Source organism: Podarcis muralis, chromosome 5, assembly GCF_964188315.1.
Source record: "Podarcis muralis chromosome 5, rPodMur119.hap1.1, whole genome shotgun sequence".
In the NCBI taxonomy this organism is placed as follows: Eukaryota; Metazoa; Chordata; class Lepidosauria; order Squamata; family Lacertidae; genus Podarcis; species Podarcis muralis.
Window position 1 is genome coordinate 60,965,018 of NC_135659.1, and position 20,285 is coordinate 60,985,302.

Genomic DNA, 20,285 nt, shown 5'->3' on the forward strand with positions numbered 1-20,285 from the left:
AACACACATTTCCCCTTACTTTTTAGGAGGGAAAAAGTGAGTCTTATAGAGCAAAAAATACAGTAGTCCCATCATTTCTGCATGTTGAGATTCCCGGCTGCATTGAGCTGCACTGAGCCAAAGTTATTCAGTACTGAACTTAGCCAAGGGAGCTAGTTAGACAAGGAAAGAGACCTTAAATTGCAAATGTCTCTTATTTGGAATTAATTGCACAATTGCTTTTGCATGTTGCTCAGAGAGAGACTGAAACTGAGCCATGCTGATTATTAATTTTTTGTCTACTTCATCTGTCTCAACCTCCCCCAGCCTGGTGCCCTCCAGATGTTTTGGACCACAACTCCCAGCCAGCACAGCCATGCTGTTGGGGGACTGCATCAGTAGACCAAAACATATGGGGGGCACCAAGTTGGGGAAGGCTGTTGTACATGATACAGTGATGTGGACCCCAAGTAGTGAGCCAGCACCTTTCCTTGTGACCTCTCTTTTTCCAGCAGCCACACAGGAATAGCCGACAGCTCTCTTCACATTCTCATCTTTCTACATGTGGTCATCATGTGAACCATCTGGAGGAATTTGATGATGTGCACTCGCTGCCGCAGTTGGACGGCTGCTCTTGAGCATCAGCTGAAGGGTGGAGTGATGCAAACTCTGCACCATAAGGTTATGACAGAGCAGCATTAAAGAGCCTGCTCCTAGCCAGCAGTGTCTTGCATCAGCCACTGACATTATGGCTGAAGCCTCTGAACCTCTGAATGCTGGGACTCGCAAGTGAGGAGAGAGCTCCCATAGGCATCTAGTTGGCTATTGTGAGAACAGAATGCTGGACTAGATGGAGCATCGGCCCCATCTAGCAGGTCCTTCTTACGTCTTACCTTTCCCATGCCTGAGATCTTTTCTCTGAAGATGCTGAGGATCTGAATTGGGGCTTTTCTTTTTATGCCTGCAAAGCTGAAAAGGCCATTGAACTGCAGCCCATCCTACTTTCATCAGGATGGGCTTTTTCTTGTAGCTTCAGCTGCAGATGCCAAATACTTCCAAACTTCTATCAGCCTGACCTTCTAGAAGCCTTGGCTTATTAGAATTGTTTAGACATGCTGGCTTTCATGTTTATCTGACCTGAGTCCAAGAGCTGAGGGCAAGCTAACAAAAGAGAATTGATAAAGCCAGTCGAGAAAGTAGTTGCTGTCAACTTAACAAGAGCAGTGGAAACTACCACAAGGGGCAGTATTTAACTTTTCCCCTGGATGAAAATAAGTTTTTCTCCAATAGTCTGAGAACAAATTGGTAGGCATCTGTGCACTCTCTCTCTCTCTCTCTGACACACTAAAGTGCTTTCTGGAACGGTAGCTATATTGGTCTGTTCTACTTAAAAACAAGCAACTCCTCCCAATCCCTGTGTATATTTATTTGACAATAACCCCATCAAACCCAGTTACAGATAGGTAGCCGTGTTGGTCTGCCATAGTCAAAACAAAAAAAATTCCTTCCAGTAGCACCTTAAAGACCAACTAAGTTAGTTCTTGGTATGAGCTTTCGTGTGCATGCACACTTCTTCAGATACACTGAAACAGAAGTTGCCAGATCCTTCTATATAGTGAGAAGGTGGGGAGGGGTATTACTCAGAAGGGTGGTGGGAATGGGTGATTGGCAGATAGCTGTGATGAGCCTGTTGACGACTCTTAATGACTGCAATAGGTCTTACAGGAAAAGGCAAGGGGTGAGAAGGTGAAAAATGGCTTTGTCATGTATAATGAGATAAGAATCCAATGTCTTTGTTCAGACCAGGTCTCTCCATGGTTTTAAGTTTGGTAATGAGTTGCAATTCAGCAGCTTCTCTTTCCAGTCTATTTCTGAAATTCCTTTGTAGTAAAACAGCTACTTTGAGATCTTGTATAGAATGTCCTGGGAGATTGAAGTGTTCTCCTACTGGTTTCTCTGTCTTGTGATTCTTGATGTCAGATTTATGTCCGTTTATTCTTTGGCGTAAGGTTTGGCCTGTTTGTCCAAAGCTTACTTCTGAGAGATCTGCATAGGATTGAGAATTCTAATCTGAGGTGAAGATTGAAGTCCAGCAGGTGGGGGAGTCTTTGTTCTAGATTAGTTCATCCAGAGCACTTTTGTCTCTGCTCATCATCAGATATGGCTCCATCAACTATTGGAACATGGCCCCCAATGGATTACTCTAGTGGGAATGTGGCCCTCAGCAGAAGGAAAGGTTGCCTAGTCCTAATATAAAGGATAAGGCAGGCTTTACATTTGAAAATAAAAATCCTGAATAGCAGTAAATTGTAAGAGAGATTTGGAGGTCTACAATTAAATTCTTGGGCAAGGTTCTTGGGCGGCTGGTTGTGAACCAGATTCAGGCGCTTTTGGAGGAAACTGATTCACTAGAACCATTTCATTTGGGGGTTCAGCCCAGTTTGGGGACAGAAACTGCTTTGGTTGCCCCGTTTGATTTACCTCTGTTGGGAGAGAAACAGAGGAAATGTGTCCCTCTTAATTCTTCTTGACCCCTCTGTGGCTTTCAGTACCACCTACCATGGTTAGGGATGGGTGGCATTGCTTGCAATACATCAAGGACCAGCTCTCCTCATATTAACTGACCCGGACCCTGTGATAATCATCTGAGGCCCTTCTTCATGTGCCTCTTCCATGAGAGGTCTGACGGCTGGCAACGTGAGAATGGCCCTTTCATGGAATGTTCTCCCCAAGGAGGCTCACCTGGCACCTTCATTACATATCTTTTTGCGTCTGGCATTTTAAATGTGTCTGTGGGGGGGTGGGTATTGGTTTGCTTTGCTCTTGCTTTTTTTATTATGTATTTTGTGTTTTCATTTTGTATTTTTATGTTGTGAACCGTCCTGTGATCTTCAGATGAAGGGCAGTATACAAATTTAATAAATAATAATAATAATAATAATAATAATAATAATAATAATAATAATTCCAGTGTATGTTGTTGTGAAGGCTCTTCATTTATAGTCTTGCTTGCAATAACATGTTTCTGGTTGTTTAAGCAGAAGTTTTGTTTTATATCGTCTGTGCTTGTATGGTTTTGTAATAACGTTTGGCTAGCACAGGGGTCTGCAACCTTTAAGACAAAAAGAGCCACTTGGACCCGTTTCCGAAGAAAAAACAACAACTGGGAGCCGCAAAACCATTGCGACATTTAAAACAAATATATCTCTGGAGCCGCGATCTGACAACGGGCGGGAAGGTGATGTCGGGACGGTGCGTGACTAACGCACGCACCGCCCCCATGCGACGTCACAGCCAGTACAGCGCCCGCCACAGTGAGGAGTGTCGGGGCGCACAATGCGCCTCCTCCCCTCGCTAGTATCTGCCCCGGAGCCGCAGCAAAGATGTAAAAGAGCCACATGCGGCTCCAGAGCCGCGGGTTGCAGACCCCTGGGCTAGCACAATAAACTTATTGAACTTGAAAATAAATAAATAAATACAAATAAATAAATGAGATAATACACTTCAAACAAACAAACTTCATTAGGAAGGCTGCCAGTATGCAGCTTCCATACAGTCATCTAAGGCAACCTCCAGAGAATATGTTACAGGAATCTAAGGGTCACTTCATATATTACATCTTTAGGTGCGCACCTGTTGTTGTCGTGTGAATGGGATGTCCATATTTGTAGTTGGGTGTACCATGTTTTTAGACACTGGTCAGGGAGATATAGCTGTCTATAGGTCTCTGCTGACTGTGAGCTCAGGGTTGTTTCTGCAATAAATGGGGGAGGGGGTCCTAAGCCTGAATCTGACAAGATTCAAACAAGCAACTTTCCCATCTGTATAAGCATCTGTTTAGCCACATTCACATGTTTGTAAGCTGCAATGCAGAGCAGCTTCCAAAGTCTTGTAAAAACACATTTAACAAACGAAACTCTGCAGGCAATCAGGCTGTGAGGCTCTGCAACAAGCAGCCGTTTCCCCCAGTTATGTTAGCTCTAGCAACTCTAAGGCTCTTATACACCAAGCTGTCCTGTGGTGGCCGCTCTGCACCCTCTGTGGCCTTGGCAAAGTTATCCCCAACCAAACATTAAAAGCTCACGGAAACCATTTGATTAGTGGTAGAAGAGACAGGGCTCGCTTTATTTGGTCTCGATTTAATTTCATAATCGAAAACGAAATGTGGAAGCCACTGCAGATTTCAGTTTCAACATCTGAGGCTGACATTTGGGTCTGAAGCAGAAGGATATCCCAAACCACATATTGAATATTTATTTCTTTAAAAACAACTAACTGTTCAAAAACAGGATACTTTTAATGTTAGCCCAAGATTTATTTATTTTTAAAAAAGCTTTCTACAAATTGAAATTGAAAACATTTACCCCATACTTACATTAATTTCAGCAAAAGCCTATTTGGGCTCTGAAAAACAAGGGGGAAATAGCCTCTTGTCTCCCGTTCCAAAGGCTTTTATGCCTGCTGGGACTGAGGTGCCCTGTACGATGGGTACCACCAACAGAGCTTTTCTTGCTTGAAAGGAAACGAAAGGTCTCGGGTGACAGGCTCCTGTTCCACGCTGATACCATTCAGCAGCACAGCGACCTCCTGGCATCCTGATTTATAAATTCAGAAGAAAAGGATCCAGAGGAGAGAGACAGATGGATCATGACAACCCACAATTGCCCCTTGAGCGGCTGAAATGAATGTCTTTCTGCGTTACTCTAAAGAATGAAATGTGATCTTGATCCTTTTGTTGCGTGATGAGGAGGCAATGGAAAAGCGGCATCGGCATTTTTCTTCTCTTATTTCAATTGCCGTTTGGCACGTAGCAACAGCAGACACGCACGAGCACATAATGCACCCAGCCATAAGGACCGAAGCAAAAGCCTAGTTGTTGTTGGCTTAAAAAACACCCACCCACGAACCATCCATCTAGCTGTTATTGTGCCTGTGGCAACGGCCCTTTCTTTTTTTTTTTAAGGAAAAGGTCCTGAATTTTTCACCAAGTTGGAGATAGAATTTTGTACTCACAGAAATTGCAACGAAAGATCAGCAGGGAAGCTATATTGTTGTTTGTAGAATTTGATGGGAGATCCACACTGGGATTGGTTTGGGCTTCCTGTAGGGCATTGTTTATACTTTACCTTTGGGCAGCGTCATGTCTGCAAGTACATTTGATTATGTATTGCCACAGTAAATTTTTGCTGTTATAGTCAAGAATTTTAATTGGTAGTTGTTTCTTTCCTTTGCCCTGGTGCATTGTGAGGGCAGTAATGATGTTTTTCTTCAGGGGTTTCATTGCAGACTTGCCAGGTATCATTCTTAGGACACCCTGGTAATAGTTTCACCAATTTCGAGCTGCTAGGTTGGCAGAAGCTGGGGCAGAGCAATGGGAGCTCACCCCATTGCGTGAATTTGAACGACCTTTCAATGGGCAAGCCCAAGAGGCTCAGTGGTTTAGACCACATCCGTATCCCAGTGCAAATAGATAAATATGTACCACTGTGGCAGGAAGGTAAACGGCGTTTCTGTGTGCTCTGGTTTCCATCACTGTGTTCCGTTGTGCCAGAAATGGTTTAGTCATGCTGGCTACATGGTCTGGAAAGCTGTCTGTGGACAAACACTGGCTCCGTCAGCCAGAAAGCAAGATGAGTGTCACACCCCATGGTCACCTTTGACTGGACTTAACCATCCAGGGATCCTTTACCTTACCTTTTAGTTTCACCACTACATATTTTAATGGTTTGGAAGATAGTCCAAGCCCTAATTACACTGGGCTGGTGTGTGTGTTCGGATTAGATAGAAGGATTCGTCTACTCTTCTCAGCCAGCTTCCTACTGACTGCTGAGTAGGCATGTGGATAGTCCATGGTGGTATCTCTGCTGGCATGGGCAAGAAGAAAGCTCCCAAATGGGGCATTCCAAGTGTGAGGAGGAATAGGGTTGAGTCAGCCCTGGATTTGTTGGATCCCGAGTTGGTGTCACAGCTGTTGCACATCTGCATTGGGCAAAATTCTCCTGCCCCCACATTGCTTCAATTGCTGTGTATGTCAGGGCTGTGGTTGTACTTTGGTGGGTAGGTTGGATCTGACCTTGCTTTGGACAAAGTTACTTACCATATTTGGGGCCAATGAGGAATTTTCCCACCAAGTCTATTGACCCTACTGACCCTGGCGGGTTTCTCCTGCCTTGTAGCAATTGTCACAACTTTGGCAGAGAAGACATTGGGTAAAACCTAGTCATGGTCGGAGGGGAGGTTGTAAGCCCCTGCCTGCCCCTCCAAGGGAACGGGGCATCCCACTAAATGGATCCTGGAGGAAGTGCTTCTATCCAAATGCTCAAGTGGAGGCTAGACTCATAGCACTATTCGAGTCGTCAATCCTGGAGAGGTGGCTCCTATTTGGTGTATGCCGTAGGGCCTCCTCGATATTGGTTTGATCCCTTGGCTGATCATCTAGCAGGCAGGTTGGCTGATATTGGTTGACCCAGTGCGTATGCCACACCCATTGCACCTATAATCAATAAAGTTGTGGCCTAATTTGAACCCTATAATGTTGTTATGAGTGGTCTTTTGGGTTGCAGTGCCCTATTGGGCAGTGAGCTCATGGCACCTGGGCATGCAAAGTCCCACTGGGGCAGGGAGTAGGAGTCAGAATTGTGTCCTTTAACTATTAAACTGAATTGAGACAAACCTAACCATAGGGCAAGATTGAGAACTGCCATTTTTTGTTTTGTTTTTAAATCAGCTGAAATCAACATGTGTTAATTTTTTTCTTGTGGATTTGGGGGCATTGAACCAGGCTTATGAAACCACAATTTACCACACTGGGATTCAGTACAGTTTTCAAATACTACTCAGGGTATGGGTTAGGATTTGGATGTAATGCAGAAAATCATCATGATTTGGTTCAGTATTCCAAAATCCCATTTAAGAGTCAACTTGTTTTGTCTACAAAAAACTACTGCTCAGAACCGTTGCTTTCTTGCTATGGGCTTTTGACAAGGTTCCACCATGGCTCTCATGCTCTTCAATATCTACATGAAACCACATAGTGAGGTCATTTGGAGTTCTGAAATGAAGTGTTAACCAAAAGGCTGACAACACCATGCTCAACTTCTCCTTTTCACGTGAGTGAGGCAGAGGAAGTGCTGGGTTGGAATACAGGACCGCAGATGAGAAGCTGCTGCTCATTTGTGACAAGGCAGAAATGCTTTTGGTTAGTGGCTTGTCAGACATAGATCTGGTGCTCACCCTGTTTTGGGTAGGGTTGCCTTTTCCCCAAATAATCGTGCTTGCTGTCTAAAGGATTGATTCTTTTTTTCCAACGGATGTCCAAATGGCTTCTGTTACATGAAGTGTTTTTCACCAAGTGGTGTCCTAGCTGTGACCTCTCCTGACCACAGTTCGTCACAGTTTGGTAATTTCCAGAGTAGATGACTATAATGTGTAGTACATGCACATTACATCTTGGAGACTACAGTTAGTACAAAATACACAACTGCTAGACTCTGAACTGGGAGTGGCTCAAGGGAAATTGCCTTGCTATTTTTTAAAAAACACATGCACAGTCTATTTCTGAGCTCAATTCAAAGTGCCAATGCTTACTTTTTAGAGCCCTTACTTTTTAAAGTTGAAGGACCACCTTTCCCCACACAAACATGCCCCTTTACTTAGGTCATTGTTGGGGCGCCTTCTGTGGGTGTCCTAACCTAGTCAGACAGAAAGAGGGCCTTCTCGGCTGTGGCACCTAGTGATGTTAAATTCTCGAGAATAATCTTTTGGAGAATATTCTCGATTAATGAGAACTTAGAGAATTTTCATTTAAAATAGGAGAATATTCATTTTAATGCATTGAAAATGATATAATTAGTTAATATACATGTTTATTCATGGGTAAACATGTTCAGATGGCAACCAAAAACTGTACAGATACTTTTATTCAATGGGGCAACGCAGTGAATTCATATTTTTTGTTTTTTTGCACCAAACTTGAAATTGAAAATTCAACGTTTGTGGAGAATATTCTCCGGAGAATTTTCTAGTAGAGAATATTCTCACCTCACATCACTAGTGGCACCCCATTTTCAGAATGTGTCTCCCCCTCTCTGGCCTTTTGAAACGGTTTTATTTTGCTGTTTGATTGCTTTTGCTGTTCCAATGACTTTCATTTCTTATTTTGATTAGCTGTATTTTTCTATTTGTCAACTGATAGCTGCCCTGAAAGTAGAATCCCAAGGGGGGAGAACATATATTTTTTTCAAAATTTAAAAATAAACAAATTATCATTCAATCAATTTTTCTCTCTCTCTTTTTGGCAAATTTGGGAAAGCAATAAGAATTAATTGGCATTTATTTGATTTCTTACCTACACTTCACCACAAGTTTCCACAGTGGGTTACAGCCAGTGTTTTTTTCTTCTTCTGGGGGTACGCATACCCCTAAACATTTTGTGAATCTTTGTCCATTTACTGTATTTATTTCCCCCAATTTGAACTATAAAATGGCGATTTTCTTGAGTCAAAATGAGAGTACCCCTAAACATTTTTTTTAAAAGCACTGGTATCAGCAATTTAAATTGCCATATTAAAAACCATTTAAGACAAATCACTGTTACAAGAATAAAGTGGATGCCAAAATATATAAAGCTCAAGTGTCCAGGATAAAGAGGTGTGCCCTCAGCAAATAGCAGGAACTATGCAATGAAGGTGACAGACTCACCTCTGTGGGGAGGGAATTGCACAGCTTAATGGCTGCCACAGAGAATGTCCTTTCCTGCCCCCTTTGCTGATCTTAGCCCATGAGAGGGCTTTAGGAAAGGAGGCAGTCTTTCAGATATTTGAGGGGCTAAGTCCTTTATGGCTCTAAACACTGATGTGAGCACCTTGAATTGGGCCCGGAAACCAGCCAGCAACTAGATAAAAGATTAAAAATGGATTGTGTGAAGTGGCTTTAGCTGAGATTATAAAGTGGGCCCTCTTTATCTTCAGTGCAGAGTAGGATTGCCACCATTTTCATCGCTTAGGCCCTGTGTATCTTGAGTAGCTCTGCATCATAAGCAAAAATTTAGGGCATGTGTCCTTCTGACAAAACAGGACCTGTCCCAGAAAAAAAGCTGGCAAGTCCATGTTTTGATGGTTCTTTTTGTTCTGTTATGCACCTGTTAATAGAATAGTAGGATGTTTATAAACAGAGACTTACTCAAAAGGCTCTAGTATTAAAGACAGCATCTTGTTCTCCTACTTGTTAGCATGCATTCATGTTTTAGTTTTCTAATGTCCATCTAAAAGCTGAGACAAAACTGGTGCCCCATTAAATATATATATATGCTGTAGTTAACATGAGAGTTTAAAGGTCAGGGCTTGCTTGCCATTAGAGTGATTGTAATATTCCTGTATCACATACACTTATTTCCAGTTATTTAATCACTCTTCAGGGCCAAAGCAATGTATGGCGATAAATAAAATTGTAGAATTGCAGGTGGAATATGAAGTGCTGGGTGGATACAGTCAAGCAGACTAATGAAAGACACTGAATTAATCATGAAAATTCTCTTCCGGAAAGGCAATCATAAAAACACAAGTTTTCTTGAATACCAGAACTGAATGGGCCAAACTAATGCTAACTCGAATTCCACAAAAGAAGGGTGAAATGAATCCCCTAGAAAAGGAATATAGCAAAACAGAAGTCCTAACATGGAAAAAATTAATCTGAGTTCACTAAACATTTGTGCTTTAAATAGTGCTAGTTAATCTTAATTGAGTTTACGTGTGGTTTTAACAAGATTAATTTAGGTGCGTGCAGATAAGCCTTTGTCTAGTCAACAGGTTTGTACTGCCGCTCTTCATGATCTGCCAGAAACTGACGTGACACTAAAGGGTGCTTGGACCAATTATTGTTCCCTCCAAAGCCAGAGTCTAATTCCTCCCATTGTGACAGTGCCAAATTGTGTGCATTAACCAAAAGCGTTGGTAAGAAAGCTTAAATGAACACAACCACCGCACAATGAATAATTAAGCATGCCACAGGAAAGAAAGTTTAGGGTTTTGTTGCTGAGGGGCCTTCTTAGAGCAATGGAAAAACAACAACACCACCACAGTTTGTTCTGAAAAGACAGTAACTCTAACCTGTACTGTGTCATATATTTTTTCCATGTCCCGTGAAACAAAAGCCGCCTTCTTTGTTCAGTGATTCCTATTATGTATGTTTTTGTGTGTGCGCACACATGCATGGATGAATGGGCTCATGTGAGAACCACATGTGTGTACAAATGGAGGTTATGTCCTGACATCTCAGTGACTCTAGTGCCATTCCAACCCCAGCAGCAGTGTGGCCTAATTAATGCTGTAAAAACCATACATACATATGCATGCTCATGCATTCTTGCACATGTGCTTGTATATGCACACTATGTGTTTTAACAATACATCAAATGTCCAAACCTATGAACCAAAGAGCATTCTAAAACATACACACCCATGTACCGAATAACAGTTTGAATGGCTCTGATTAGTCTCTGGATGCCGTAAAGAAATGGCTGTGTTATTCCTCTACCCCTCCTCTGTGCTGCACTTGAAGGACTATGCTTCCTATTCTCTGTGCAGCATGCACTGATCTTGGCTGACCTAGCCACCCATGAAGAGGTTGCAACAGTAAAGGTATCTGACTCTACCTATTTCTCTTCCCTGAGAGGGATTTCTTACATGTGCCTCTTACGGCTTTCATCCACCTGCTGGCACTTAAACTTAAGCCTCCAGAACAAATGGCCTCTTAGGGACATGGGGCATAATTTCTAGGAGGGGTGTGCTTTTAGGGCGTGAAAGTCAAAGCTGTTCAAAAAACGTTGGGAGCTTGCATTTAGCACTAAGCGTGTATGTCTCGTGAAACAAGTTTGTTGCTTTCATGCAAGCCTATTAATAAACCGCACAATGCAGGAGGAGCACAAATCAGGAAGTGATCAAGGAAAATTATCAGGCATATATTAATCCAGTCACTGATGAAATTACCATGGGATTGCAGAGCTGGAGGGCAGCATGTTCTGGCCTCTGCTATTGGCCAAGTGCCCAAAGGCCAGGAGGGTGGAGGGGCCTGCTCCTCCTGCCCTGCCTCTCAGGAACCACATCGTGGCAAAGGGGAGACCAACTTTGGCCCCATCCATCAGCCACAAAAGGAGCAGCTGCAGCACGCTTGCTTCCCACCTCCTTGCTCCGGAACTGCAGAACCAAAGGGAAAAGTAAACCTTGGCCACATCCATCGGCCAAAGGAACACGAGTCATTAGCTGCTATTCAAGCAAGAACAGCGACAAGGTGAGATCAGCCCTGCCCAAAATGGATGTAAATGTGAATTGCTTAAGACTTTGTTTTGGCCTAAAAGGACTGATCTCCCTCCTCTACATTGTTCCTCCACTCCTTTTGTCTTTTTCTCTTGGCATCTCCCCCCTTTTTTCTGTATTGATGTGATCCACTTTCCAAGACAATAAGTCTCCCAAAAGCAGACTCAAAACATAATAAACAGATATCCCCTTAGCTCTAGCTCTTTTGCAAATGCAATCCAGTTTAATTATAACGGCTTCAACTCCAGGAACCTGGGTCTTGTCATGTTATGACAGCACCAAGTCTCCTTTGTTAGCAGCAAATGTTTGGAAAAGCACAGCCAACATGATCAAGGGGATGGATCATCTATAAGGAAAGACTGCAACATTTGGGGCATGTGTATTTAGAGAAAAGGTGAGTGAGAGGGGCCATGATAGAGAGGCATAAACTTATAGAAGGAGTGGAAGAAGTAGCTAGAGAAAAGTTTTTTCTCCCTCTCACATAATAGAATTTGGGGGAAATCCAAAGGAAGCAGAATGTTGGAAGATGCAAGACAGAGAATAAAAAGAACTTACGCAAACAATGCATAGCTAAATCCCAGAATTTGCTTCCACAAAAGGTAGTTGTGGCCATCAGCTTGGATGGTTGTAAAAGAGAACTAGACAAATTTATGGAGGACCAAGCTATCAATGACTTCTTTTCACAGTGACTATGCAGGGGTTCCGCTGGAGCTGGTAATGGGAGCTGTGGCTTTAGTATAGGCAAAGCATGTATGAGTCAAAGGAGGAATATTCCAATGGTGTCTTGTTTTCAAGCTCACAAACTGATCCAGAGAGCCTAGCTCTGGATAGTTTTGTTATGTTCAGAGACAAGGAGATTTCCTTTTGCTTTTTAAGGCAAGCAGGACAGAGCTATTCCATTTTGTCCTGTTTTGCTTGGGCAGAATGCCACAGCAGCTGCAGCAGTGATGGTCACTGCTATAAGATGGAATGGGACAGAGCAGTAGTTGTGTAGACCTATCCACAGAGTAGATGGAATCATATCATTTTGTTGGCCCATGTTTTGGGCTCATTGCATCCTGTTGCCTCAGAACTTTGAGCAGTAAAGGAGGAATCTTTATTTGCAACATGACCCATTGTGTTTTGGAAACATTTTTTAATAACTACAAGCTTTCCAGTGGGCACTGGGTAATAATAATAATATTTGATTTTCCACTTGTATACATGTGAAATTATTCTTTGACCATTCCTTGATCTTTACATGTTTCCTTGTGGTTGGCCTTCAGGGCCTTTGTTCATTTCTACCAGTTGTTATTACTGGTAGTGGATATGTGGTGGGTGGCTGACTCACATATTAGTTAATTTTTGAAATAATACTGTTAATAATAGTATGTATGTTGAAAACCCAAAGTATTGCTTGGCACTGTTGCTTTAACGACATTTTCCTTTCATGGATTCTAGTCTCCCTGTTCTCCCTGTGGGAATTTTTTGGAACCTTCCCAACACCTGTCCCAGTTGGGCTAAGTTCTGTGGTGGTTGAGACTGTAGCTAATTGAAGCCAAATTTGTGACAATCTGAAACCAGCTGCTGTCCATTTAATTAAATCTCTGGTGTCTGTTATCTGGACAATGGGAATAGCCAGTGCATTTTCTCAGCCTTGCAAGTAGGTCATGAGAAGCTTTGATCTTATGGCTGTGGACAGGCAGTGTCTTTTCCTGATTTGTAGCTTTTTGCAGTGTTACCAAAATAATAGCTACTGGCACAAAGGTGAATGTCGAGGAGACGCTGTCTGAGATTGTAGGCCTGCTGTGAGTGGAACCCGTATCACGTTAGAACTTCAAATCAGTCTAAAGTTGATAGCTTTTGGTTAGGAGAAATCCCCTACAATCAAGAACTCTTCAGTATAATTAAAATGGTTTGGTGCTTTCAGACAATTGAAAACCAGTGATGACACAGCATTTTTTAAAGCAACAACTTTGCTTGCTATACTTAAGAATACACACACACACACACACACACACACACACAACTTGACTTCATTTATTTTAAAGCCCTTCATAATTGTGCTGCTTTGGACCGAGTAAGTAAAATCACTTACCAGTCCAATAAAGGAAACTGGTGCTTCACGGTAGGATTATTTCCTTATGGCATTAATCATCTGCCTTGGCCTGCTTTCTGGAACCGATTCACTCACATTTTAATGAATGGTTCCAGTGCCTCATTATTACAGCCTTCATTCAGGTCAAGAGATCAGTAGAAGGGGCTCAAGCGAAGGGTCCATGGAGAATTTCCAGAAGGTGTGCTGGGACCTGTCAATGGGTCTGGGGACATTTCAGATGAGCTGCGAGGCTACCAACAATGGGTAAGGGGATCCAGATGATCCCCTTGCACTCATTAAAAGAAGGTGTGACAGGGTGTGTGTGCTGTGAAGCACTCCAGTTGGAGAACAGCCTTTACCAAAGGTGTTGTGGACTTTGAAGAAGTTTGAAGTCAGGACGAAAGGGAGAAACGTGCTAAGAAGAAGGCACGTTTGGCAAACCCTCACCATGGTCAACTCTTGCCTGGAAACCTATGTTCCCAGAACTGGTCTCCACAGTCACCTATGGACACACTTTAAGACCATGTTCATGGAAGACAATCTTACTTGGCTCTGAGTAATCACCAAATAAGAAGGGTAGGCCTGCCCCTGCTGCTGACACACATATGGCCATGCCTCTTCCTCACTTAGTATGCTTGAAAAAGTGTTGTGTACACTTATCGACATACACATGTAAAGCTCAACCATCAAGGGAGATCCTGAGTGACCCAGGATCTCCCCTTGGATGGTAGAGCCTCCACTTACATAGGGCATCTTCTTATTCTCATACATAGTAAATGCACAACTAGGAGGGTGTGTGGTTTCTGAGCAAGTCAATAGCTGGGCATGGAGGGGCAGGAGCAGCCTTATAGCCATGTGACACACACATTCCGGCATTCTTTGAGCACATGGGGTAGGGGTTTCTCAGTCCCCCTACCAACAGTGCAGCAGCAGGGGCTAATGGCTGAGAAAGTTCTGGCTTAAGGGACAGGACTGACAAGTGGGCTCTGAACAAATTCATAATTTAATTGGTGGACAGTGCTCAAAAAAACAGGAGCAGCAACAGGAGCAGCAAAACTCAGCCCCTTTATATTTTGTGATAGCTTCCTTAGCTACTCCTTTATTGAAGGGAAGGGGGAGCAGGGTATGATCTGGGTAAAATTAGGAGGAGGCAGGGTGTGTCTTGGGGGATTTATCAAGAATCGTCCTGCCTTTCTCCAACTTTACTTTCAAGACTTGATTGTCCCACATTGTTAAAGTTTGAGGACCTTCAAAATACACAGGCATAACAGAGCAGTATAAAGCTCCTGTCTAATTCTGTAGAGTGGCACATGAGAGACTTTGCCTAACTACTTACAGAAGGTATTTAGAGAAAAATCTAACAAAATCTTTATTTTAATTATTGAATTTATATACTGCCCTATACCCAAGATAAGGGGACGCGGGTGGCGCTGTGGGTAAAACCTCAGCACCTAGGACTTGCCGATCGTCAGGTCGGTGGTTCGAATCCCCGTGGCGGGGTGCGCTCCCGTTGCTTGGTCCCAGCGCCTGCCAACCTAGCAGTTCGAAAGCACCTCCGGGTGCAAGTAGATAAATAGGGACCGCTTACTAGCGGGAAGGTAAACGGCGTTCCGTGTGCTGCGCTGGCTCGCCAGATGCAGCTTGTCACGCTGGCCACATGACCCGGAAGTGTCTGCGGACAGCGCTGGCTCCCGGCCTATAGAGTGAGATGAGCGCACAACCCTAGAGTCTGGCAAGACTGGCCCGTACGGGCAGGGGTACCTTTACCTTTACCTTTACTACACCCAAGATATCTTAGGGCAGATCACAGAATAAAATATTGGTGGAGTAAGGACCTTGGTGGCAATAAATAGCACTTATGTGCAGCCTGTCTGAAAGTTAAAACATTATGGGAGAATGTTTTTTAAAGTTGTGTCAGATGATGTAAGGATCTATTCTTCCAACATCTCCATGAGGAGCGAATGCGTGGAGAGGGGAGTTGTCCATGTGCTCAGTTGAATGTCGGCAAGGACTCCTTTTTAATTTAAGTGCATACACACAAATGGTGCTTCCAGATGGGGGCTTAATATTGTAACTGGTCAATGAGATGGCAAACAAGTTGTTAGCAACATTAAAAAACAAAAACAAACTTCTAGTCAATTTCTGCAAGAAAGGAAAAAATATAGATTAAACAGGCATTAAATTGAGGGGGACTGGCTAGGACTGATGGAAGTTGTAGCCCAAAGCATCTGAAGAGCACCAGGTGATGGTTTGTTTAAATGCATACCTTTAGTTAAGTTCTATGATGAAAAAAGAATCAGGTAGTCTATTTCTAGATAAATGGATTTATGATTTACTAACATTTTAGCTACAAACAGAATGTCAATCTATATCTTTTTGTCCTTTCTTTGTGAAGGTCTGTAGGGACTCGTATGTGCTGAATATTTGTAAAATAGTAAGAACACACCACACACTGGGATGCGGGTGGCGCTGTGGGTTAAAGCCTCAGCGCCTAGGACTTGCCGATCGAAAGGTCGGCGGTTCGAATCCCCACGGCGGGGTGCGCTCCCGTTGCTCGGTCCCAGCGCCTGCCAACCTAGCAGTTCGAAAGCACCCCCGGGTGCAAGTAGATAAATAGGGACCGCTTACTAGCGGGAAGGTAAACGGCGTTCCGTGTGCTGCGCTGGCTCGCCAGAGTAGCTTCGTCACGCTGGCCACGTGACCCGGAAGTGTCTGTGGACAGCGCTGGCCCCCGGACTATAGAGTGAGATGGGCGCACAACCCTAGAGTCTGTCAAGACTGGCCCGTATGGGCAGGGGTACCTTTACCTTTTACCTTTAAGAACACACCAGATAAAACACAGCGATAACAGAACCAAAAAGAAATTGGGAGTTCGTTGCATAATATCTTAAGCGTAAGAGCTAGATTATTTATCTCTTATATAATTGCTCTGCATCAGCAAGAGCTTTTCATTGCTATTGATACGTGCAATTAAGTCTCTGCTGTCTGCCATGTCAAACACAGTTTTGACTCACCATCTCCACTCCAAGGCCACTCTATCCCAAGGCGCCCCAGACAACTCCATTCTTTTGCTCCACTTCTGCTAATCCAGATCTCCCTCTGCTGGCAGCAAAATAAAATGATACAAAGTTAGAATTTCACAAAAATCATGCTGGGCAGGAGACATTCGGGAATCAGGTGATTGATTGGGCTGCTGAGTAAATCAACCCAGTATTTAATTATTTCAGGAACTGCTTCAAGGCATATTAATCTTTTTATGTCCCTTGGAATAACAGGGTGAGATTAAGAAATCCGGAAGCTCTCATTGTGGAATTTATTCCAGTGGATTTACAAACCTCTCAGATGGAATACTGTGGTACCTCGGGTTACATACGCTTCAGGTTACAAACCCCGCTAACCCAGAAATAGTACCTCAGGTTAAGAACTTTGCTTCAGGATGAGAACAGAAATCGTGCTCCGGCGGTGCGGCAGCAGCAGGAGGCCCCATTAGCTAAAGTGGTGCTTCAGGTTAAGAGCAGTTTCAGGTTAAGAACAGACCTCTGGAACGAGTTAAGTTCTTAACCCGAGGTACCACTGTATACACAGGAAAACACACTTAACTTCAGACTAGGATGACCAGGGGAAAGGAAAATAGAGTTTGTGTATTATTTCAGAAATTGTGTTACAGTGGTACCTCGGGTTAAGTACTTAATTCATTCCGGAGGTCTGTTCTTAACCTGAAATTGTTCTTAACCTGAAGCACCACTTTAGCTAATGGGGCCTCCCGCTGCCGCCGTGCCGCTGGCGCACAATTTCTGTTCTTATCCTGAAGCAAAGTTCTTAACCTGAAGCACTATTTCTGGGTTAGTGGAGTCTGTAACCTGAAGCGTATGTAACCTGAAGCGTGAAGCGTATGTAACCTGAGGTACCACTGTATTTAAGAAATTTGTGTGAGTTAGGCAGATTTGCCTTTAGATTCAAACCAAATTGAATCTTCCACCCTAAAATACTCCTATTAAAGTGTGTATATCATGGCAGCCTAATGTAACCACCACACAAGGCGTTTCCTATACAGTATAATGTTGCTGCAGCAAGAGCCTGATTTGGGGCTGAGGCCCTTAATGTGATAGTATGAATATATCAGTGGTGAAAGGGAGAGTGGGCACTGATCTCCAAGGCCCCCTTCCCCCACCATCCAGAATGCTCAAACCAGCCAGAAGAACAAACGAGTCTTGAGACGCCTTAAAACCTACAGTGGTACCTCGGTTTACGAACTTAATCCGTTCCAGAAGTCTGTTCTTAAACCGAAACCGTTCTTAAACCGAGGCGCGCTTTCCCTAATGAGGCCTCCTGCCGCCAGTGCCCTCCCACCATTTGGATTCCGTTCTTAGACCGAGGTAAAGTTCGCAAACTGGGACACTACTTCCAGGCTGCTTGGCGTGAAATTCACTGCCAGTGGTATAGCCCTTTCTCTTACCCCATTCAGAGCTTTGCAAGCTTATTCCTCCCCAGATAGGAAGTGTGAAAAGAGCTGCCAGTCCATATTTCCACTGAAACTTGGCAAAGTCTGGTAGCTTTTAGAGTTCCCTAGCCTGCAATCCTGCACATACATTTGAATATGTCTATTGCACAGAGTGAGACTTAGTTCTGAGTAAATATGGCGGGATTGTGTTGCATGTATAATATGACTGCCAGATCTTGCCATCTGACATGTTTGCTGCTAATTACTGCAGATTAAGCTTCCTGTTTCAATTTGAGTTCAAGGTGGGGTTAGTTGAGATGAGAGCTTCCATGACTGCTAGCATGACTGTTATTACCACGAGTACTGCTTATTTGGGGGAAATGCAGGGCCATACCTTTTAGCCAGCATAAGTAAGGAAAAGGCTTGTATCTGTATAGATGCATAGGAGAAAGGGACAGGTTTGATAGCAAGGTAGTGAGAATGAACAGGGTTAAGTAGTATTAGATAGACTCATAGAGTTGGAAAATACCCTGAGGATCATTCCGTCCACCCCTCTGCAATGCAGGAATATTCAGCTGTCCCATACGGGGATCGAACTTGCAAAAGTGCAGTGATGATCCAGAAAGTGGAGAAATATTGGGGGGGGGGGAGAGAGGAAAAAAGAGAGAGCGTGTAATAGAAGTATTTATTTATTGCATAAAAATTATATCATGGAATTAGAGAACTGAACAGTTGGAAGGGACCCCAAGGGTCATCTAGTCCAACCCCTGCAATGCAGGAATCTCAACTAAAGCATCCATGACAGGTGGCCATCCTACCTCTCCTTAAAAACCTCCACTGAAGGAGTGTCTACCACCTTCCGAGAGAGTCCGTTCCACTTGATTTTAAGAAAAGAAAAAGCTTGATTCTAAGGAAAAACGTCATCCCCAATTAGCTCTCTCTGTGTTGTTTATAACATATAAAAAACACAAGTAGCTGAGTTAATCCATAATTCCCGCCCCCCCAAAAAAACCACAGTAAGAACTTGAAAGCTTGTTCCCTATTTTGCAACATTTTAGTTGGTCTAAAAAAAGACATTAAATGCCCTACTATAATATATTTGTTGTTTGTTAGCCATGTATCTCCCCGTTATTTATTATAAATCATTTATGTTGTATGTTGGGGCAGAGACCGATCTTTTTTGCTTATGCAAAACACCTTGTGCGTTGATGACACTATATAAATACTAACATGGGTTATTATTTTCACAGCAACATTGATTTTATTTAAGAAACATTATGTCCAGCTTTTTTCAGCACAATAGTTTTCAGTGTAGATTTTCCACTGTATTGAAATCAACTACAATTTTATTATGGCATCTGCCATTTGAGATTTAGCGCACAATTAGTATTTAATTATTTAATTAGCATGGGTGTTTAATTAATCAGCATTAGTATTTAATTAAGGATACATTGCTATTACCACTTCCACAAATGATGTGCAAGCAGGATGTGGAGCATAGGATTAACCTGCAGCAGCTCAGATCATGAGTCTGTGAAATCAGGTATCTTGTATCTCAGAGTGCCTGATACCTACACTTGGACAATAAGGGTGAATTCACACAATCCTGTGTGAATGCATTTCTTCCTTTGAGCGTTCTTGCACATAGGGTGGGTTTCATGCTTGCACGATAATGCACACTGCCAAGGAGGAGGAGGAGGAGGAGGAGGAGCAGGAAGATGCGAGTTTCAGCATCAGCTGTCTTGCTGATGAGGCTGTTTTCTTTGTAGTGAGAGAAGGTAGCACAGCATTTCTGTCTGAAGCCAGCTGGTGATGCTGCAGCCTTGCAAGAAGGATTTGCATGGTGGTGGGGAATACAGATTTCCCATCCGCGCACCAAACCACTGCTGGGTGACTGAAGCATCTGCCTCGCCTGGAGAGGGTGATGGTGCTGTGCAGACCCCAGCAATGGAGGTAGGAGTGCTCCAAGGGGGGCATTTTCATTATCTCACTAATCTCCCCTTTGGTGACCTGCCAGACTTCCCTGGAAGAGAGTGAGACAGAAGGGGATTACCGAGACTGGAATCACCCATCTCGCTGAGCAGCCGCAGGGGGAGGTGGGAGGGATGGGAATGATTGGTGTTCCACCCGCAGGCCTTAATCCCCACTGGCTGTCGCTCAAGCAGGATGGTTTGCAGGCGCTGTCGGATTAAAGCAGAATGGAAGGGTTCTGTAGGGTTGAAGCCTTCCTGCATGGCTGAAGTAATATTTTACCTTCCAACCCTCCGCCTTGCCAAGAAGGGCTGCTGCACGCTGGGATCCCAAGCAGGATTTGTACATGGTGCCACAGGAGAGAGGGGCAGAAGGTCACCTGGGATTGTACCCCCTGCCTGACTCCACGAGATGGTTCATACCCAGGTGAGCGTTCAGTCTGGACATCCAACCCGGACTTCCTCCCCCAAGTTGGAGGCTTTGAAGTGCATTGTTCTACCTTTGG

General features: G+C 43.6%; 1 protein-coding gene across 4 annotated transcripts in view; it reads left to right on the top strand.

Annotated features, from left to right (window-relative positions):
- Positions 1 to 20,285, top strand: part of TMCC2 (transmembrane and coiled-coil domain family 2) — a 93,085-nt gene that overhangs the window by 30,948 nt on the left and 41,852 nt on the right. The window contains exon 1 of one of the 4 annotated variants that reach the window (XM_028734313.2): positions 19,582 to 19,762. The exons of 2 other annotated variants lie outside the window; for them this stretch is intronic. In XM_028734313.2, the coding sequence (XP_028590146.1) occupies positions 19,622 to 19,762 (141 nt within the window). In that variant the 5' untranslated portion in view covers positions 19,582 to 19,621. One more of the 4 variants, XM_028734316.2, reaches the window with a different exon arrangement.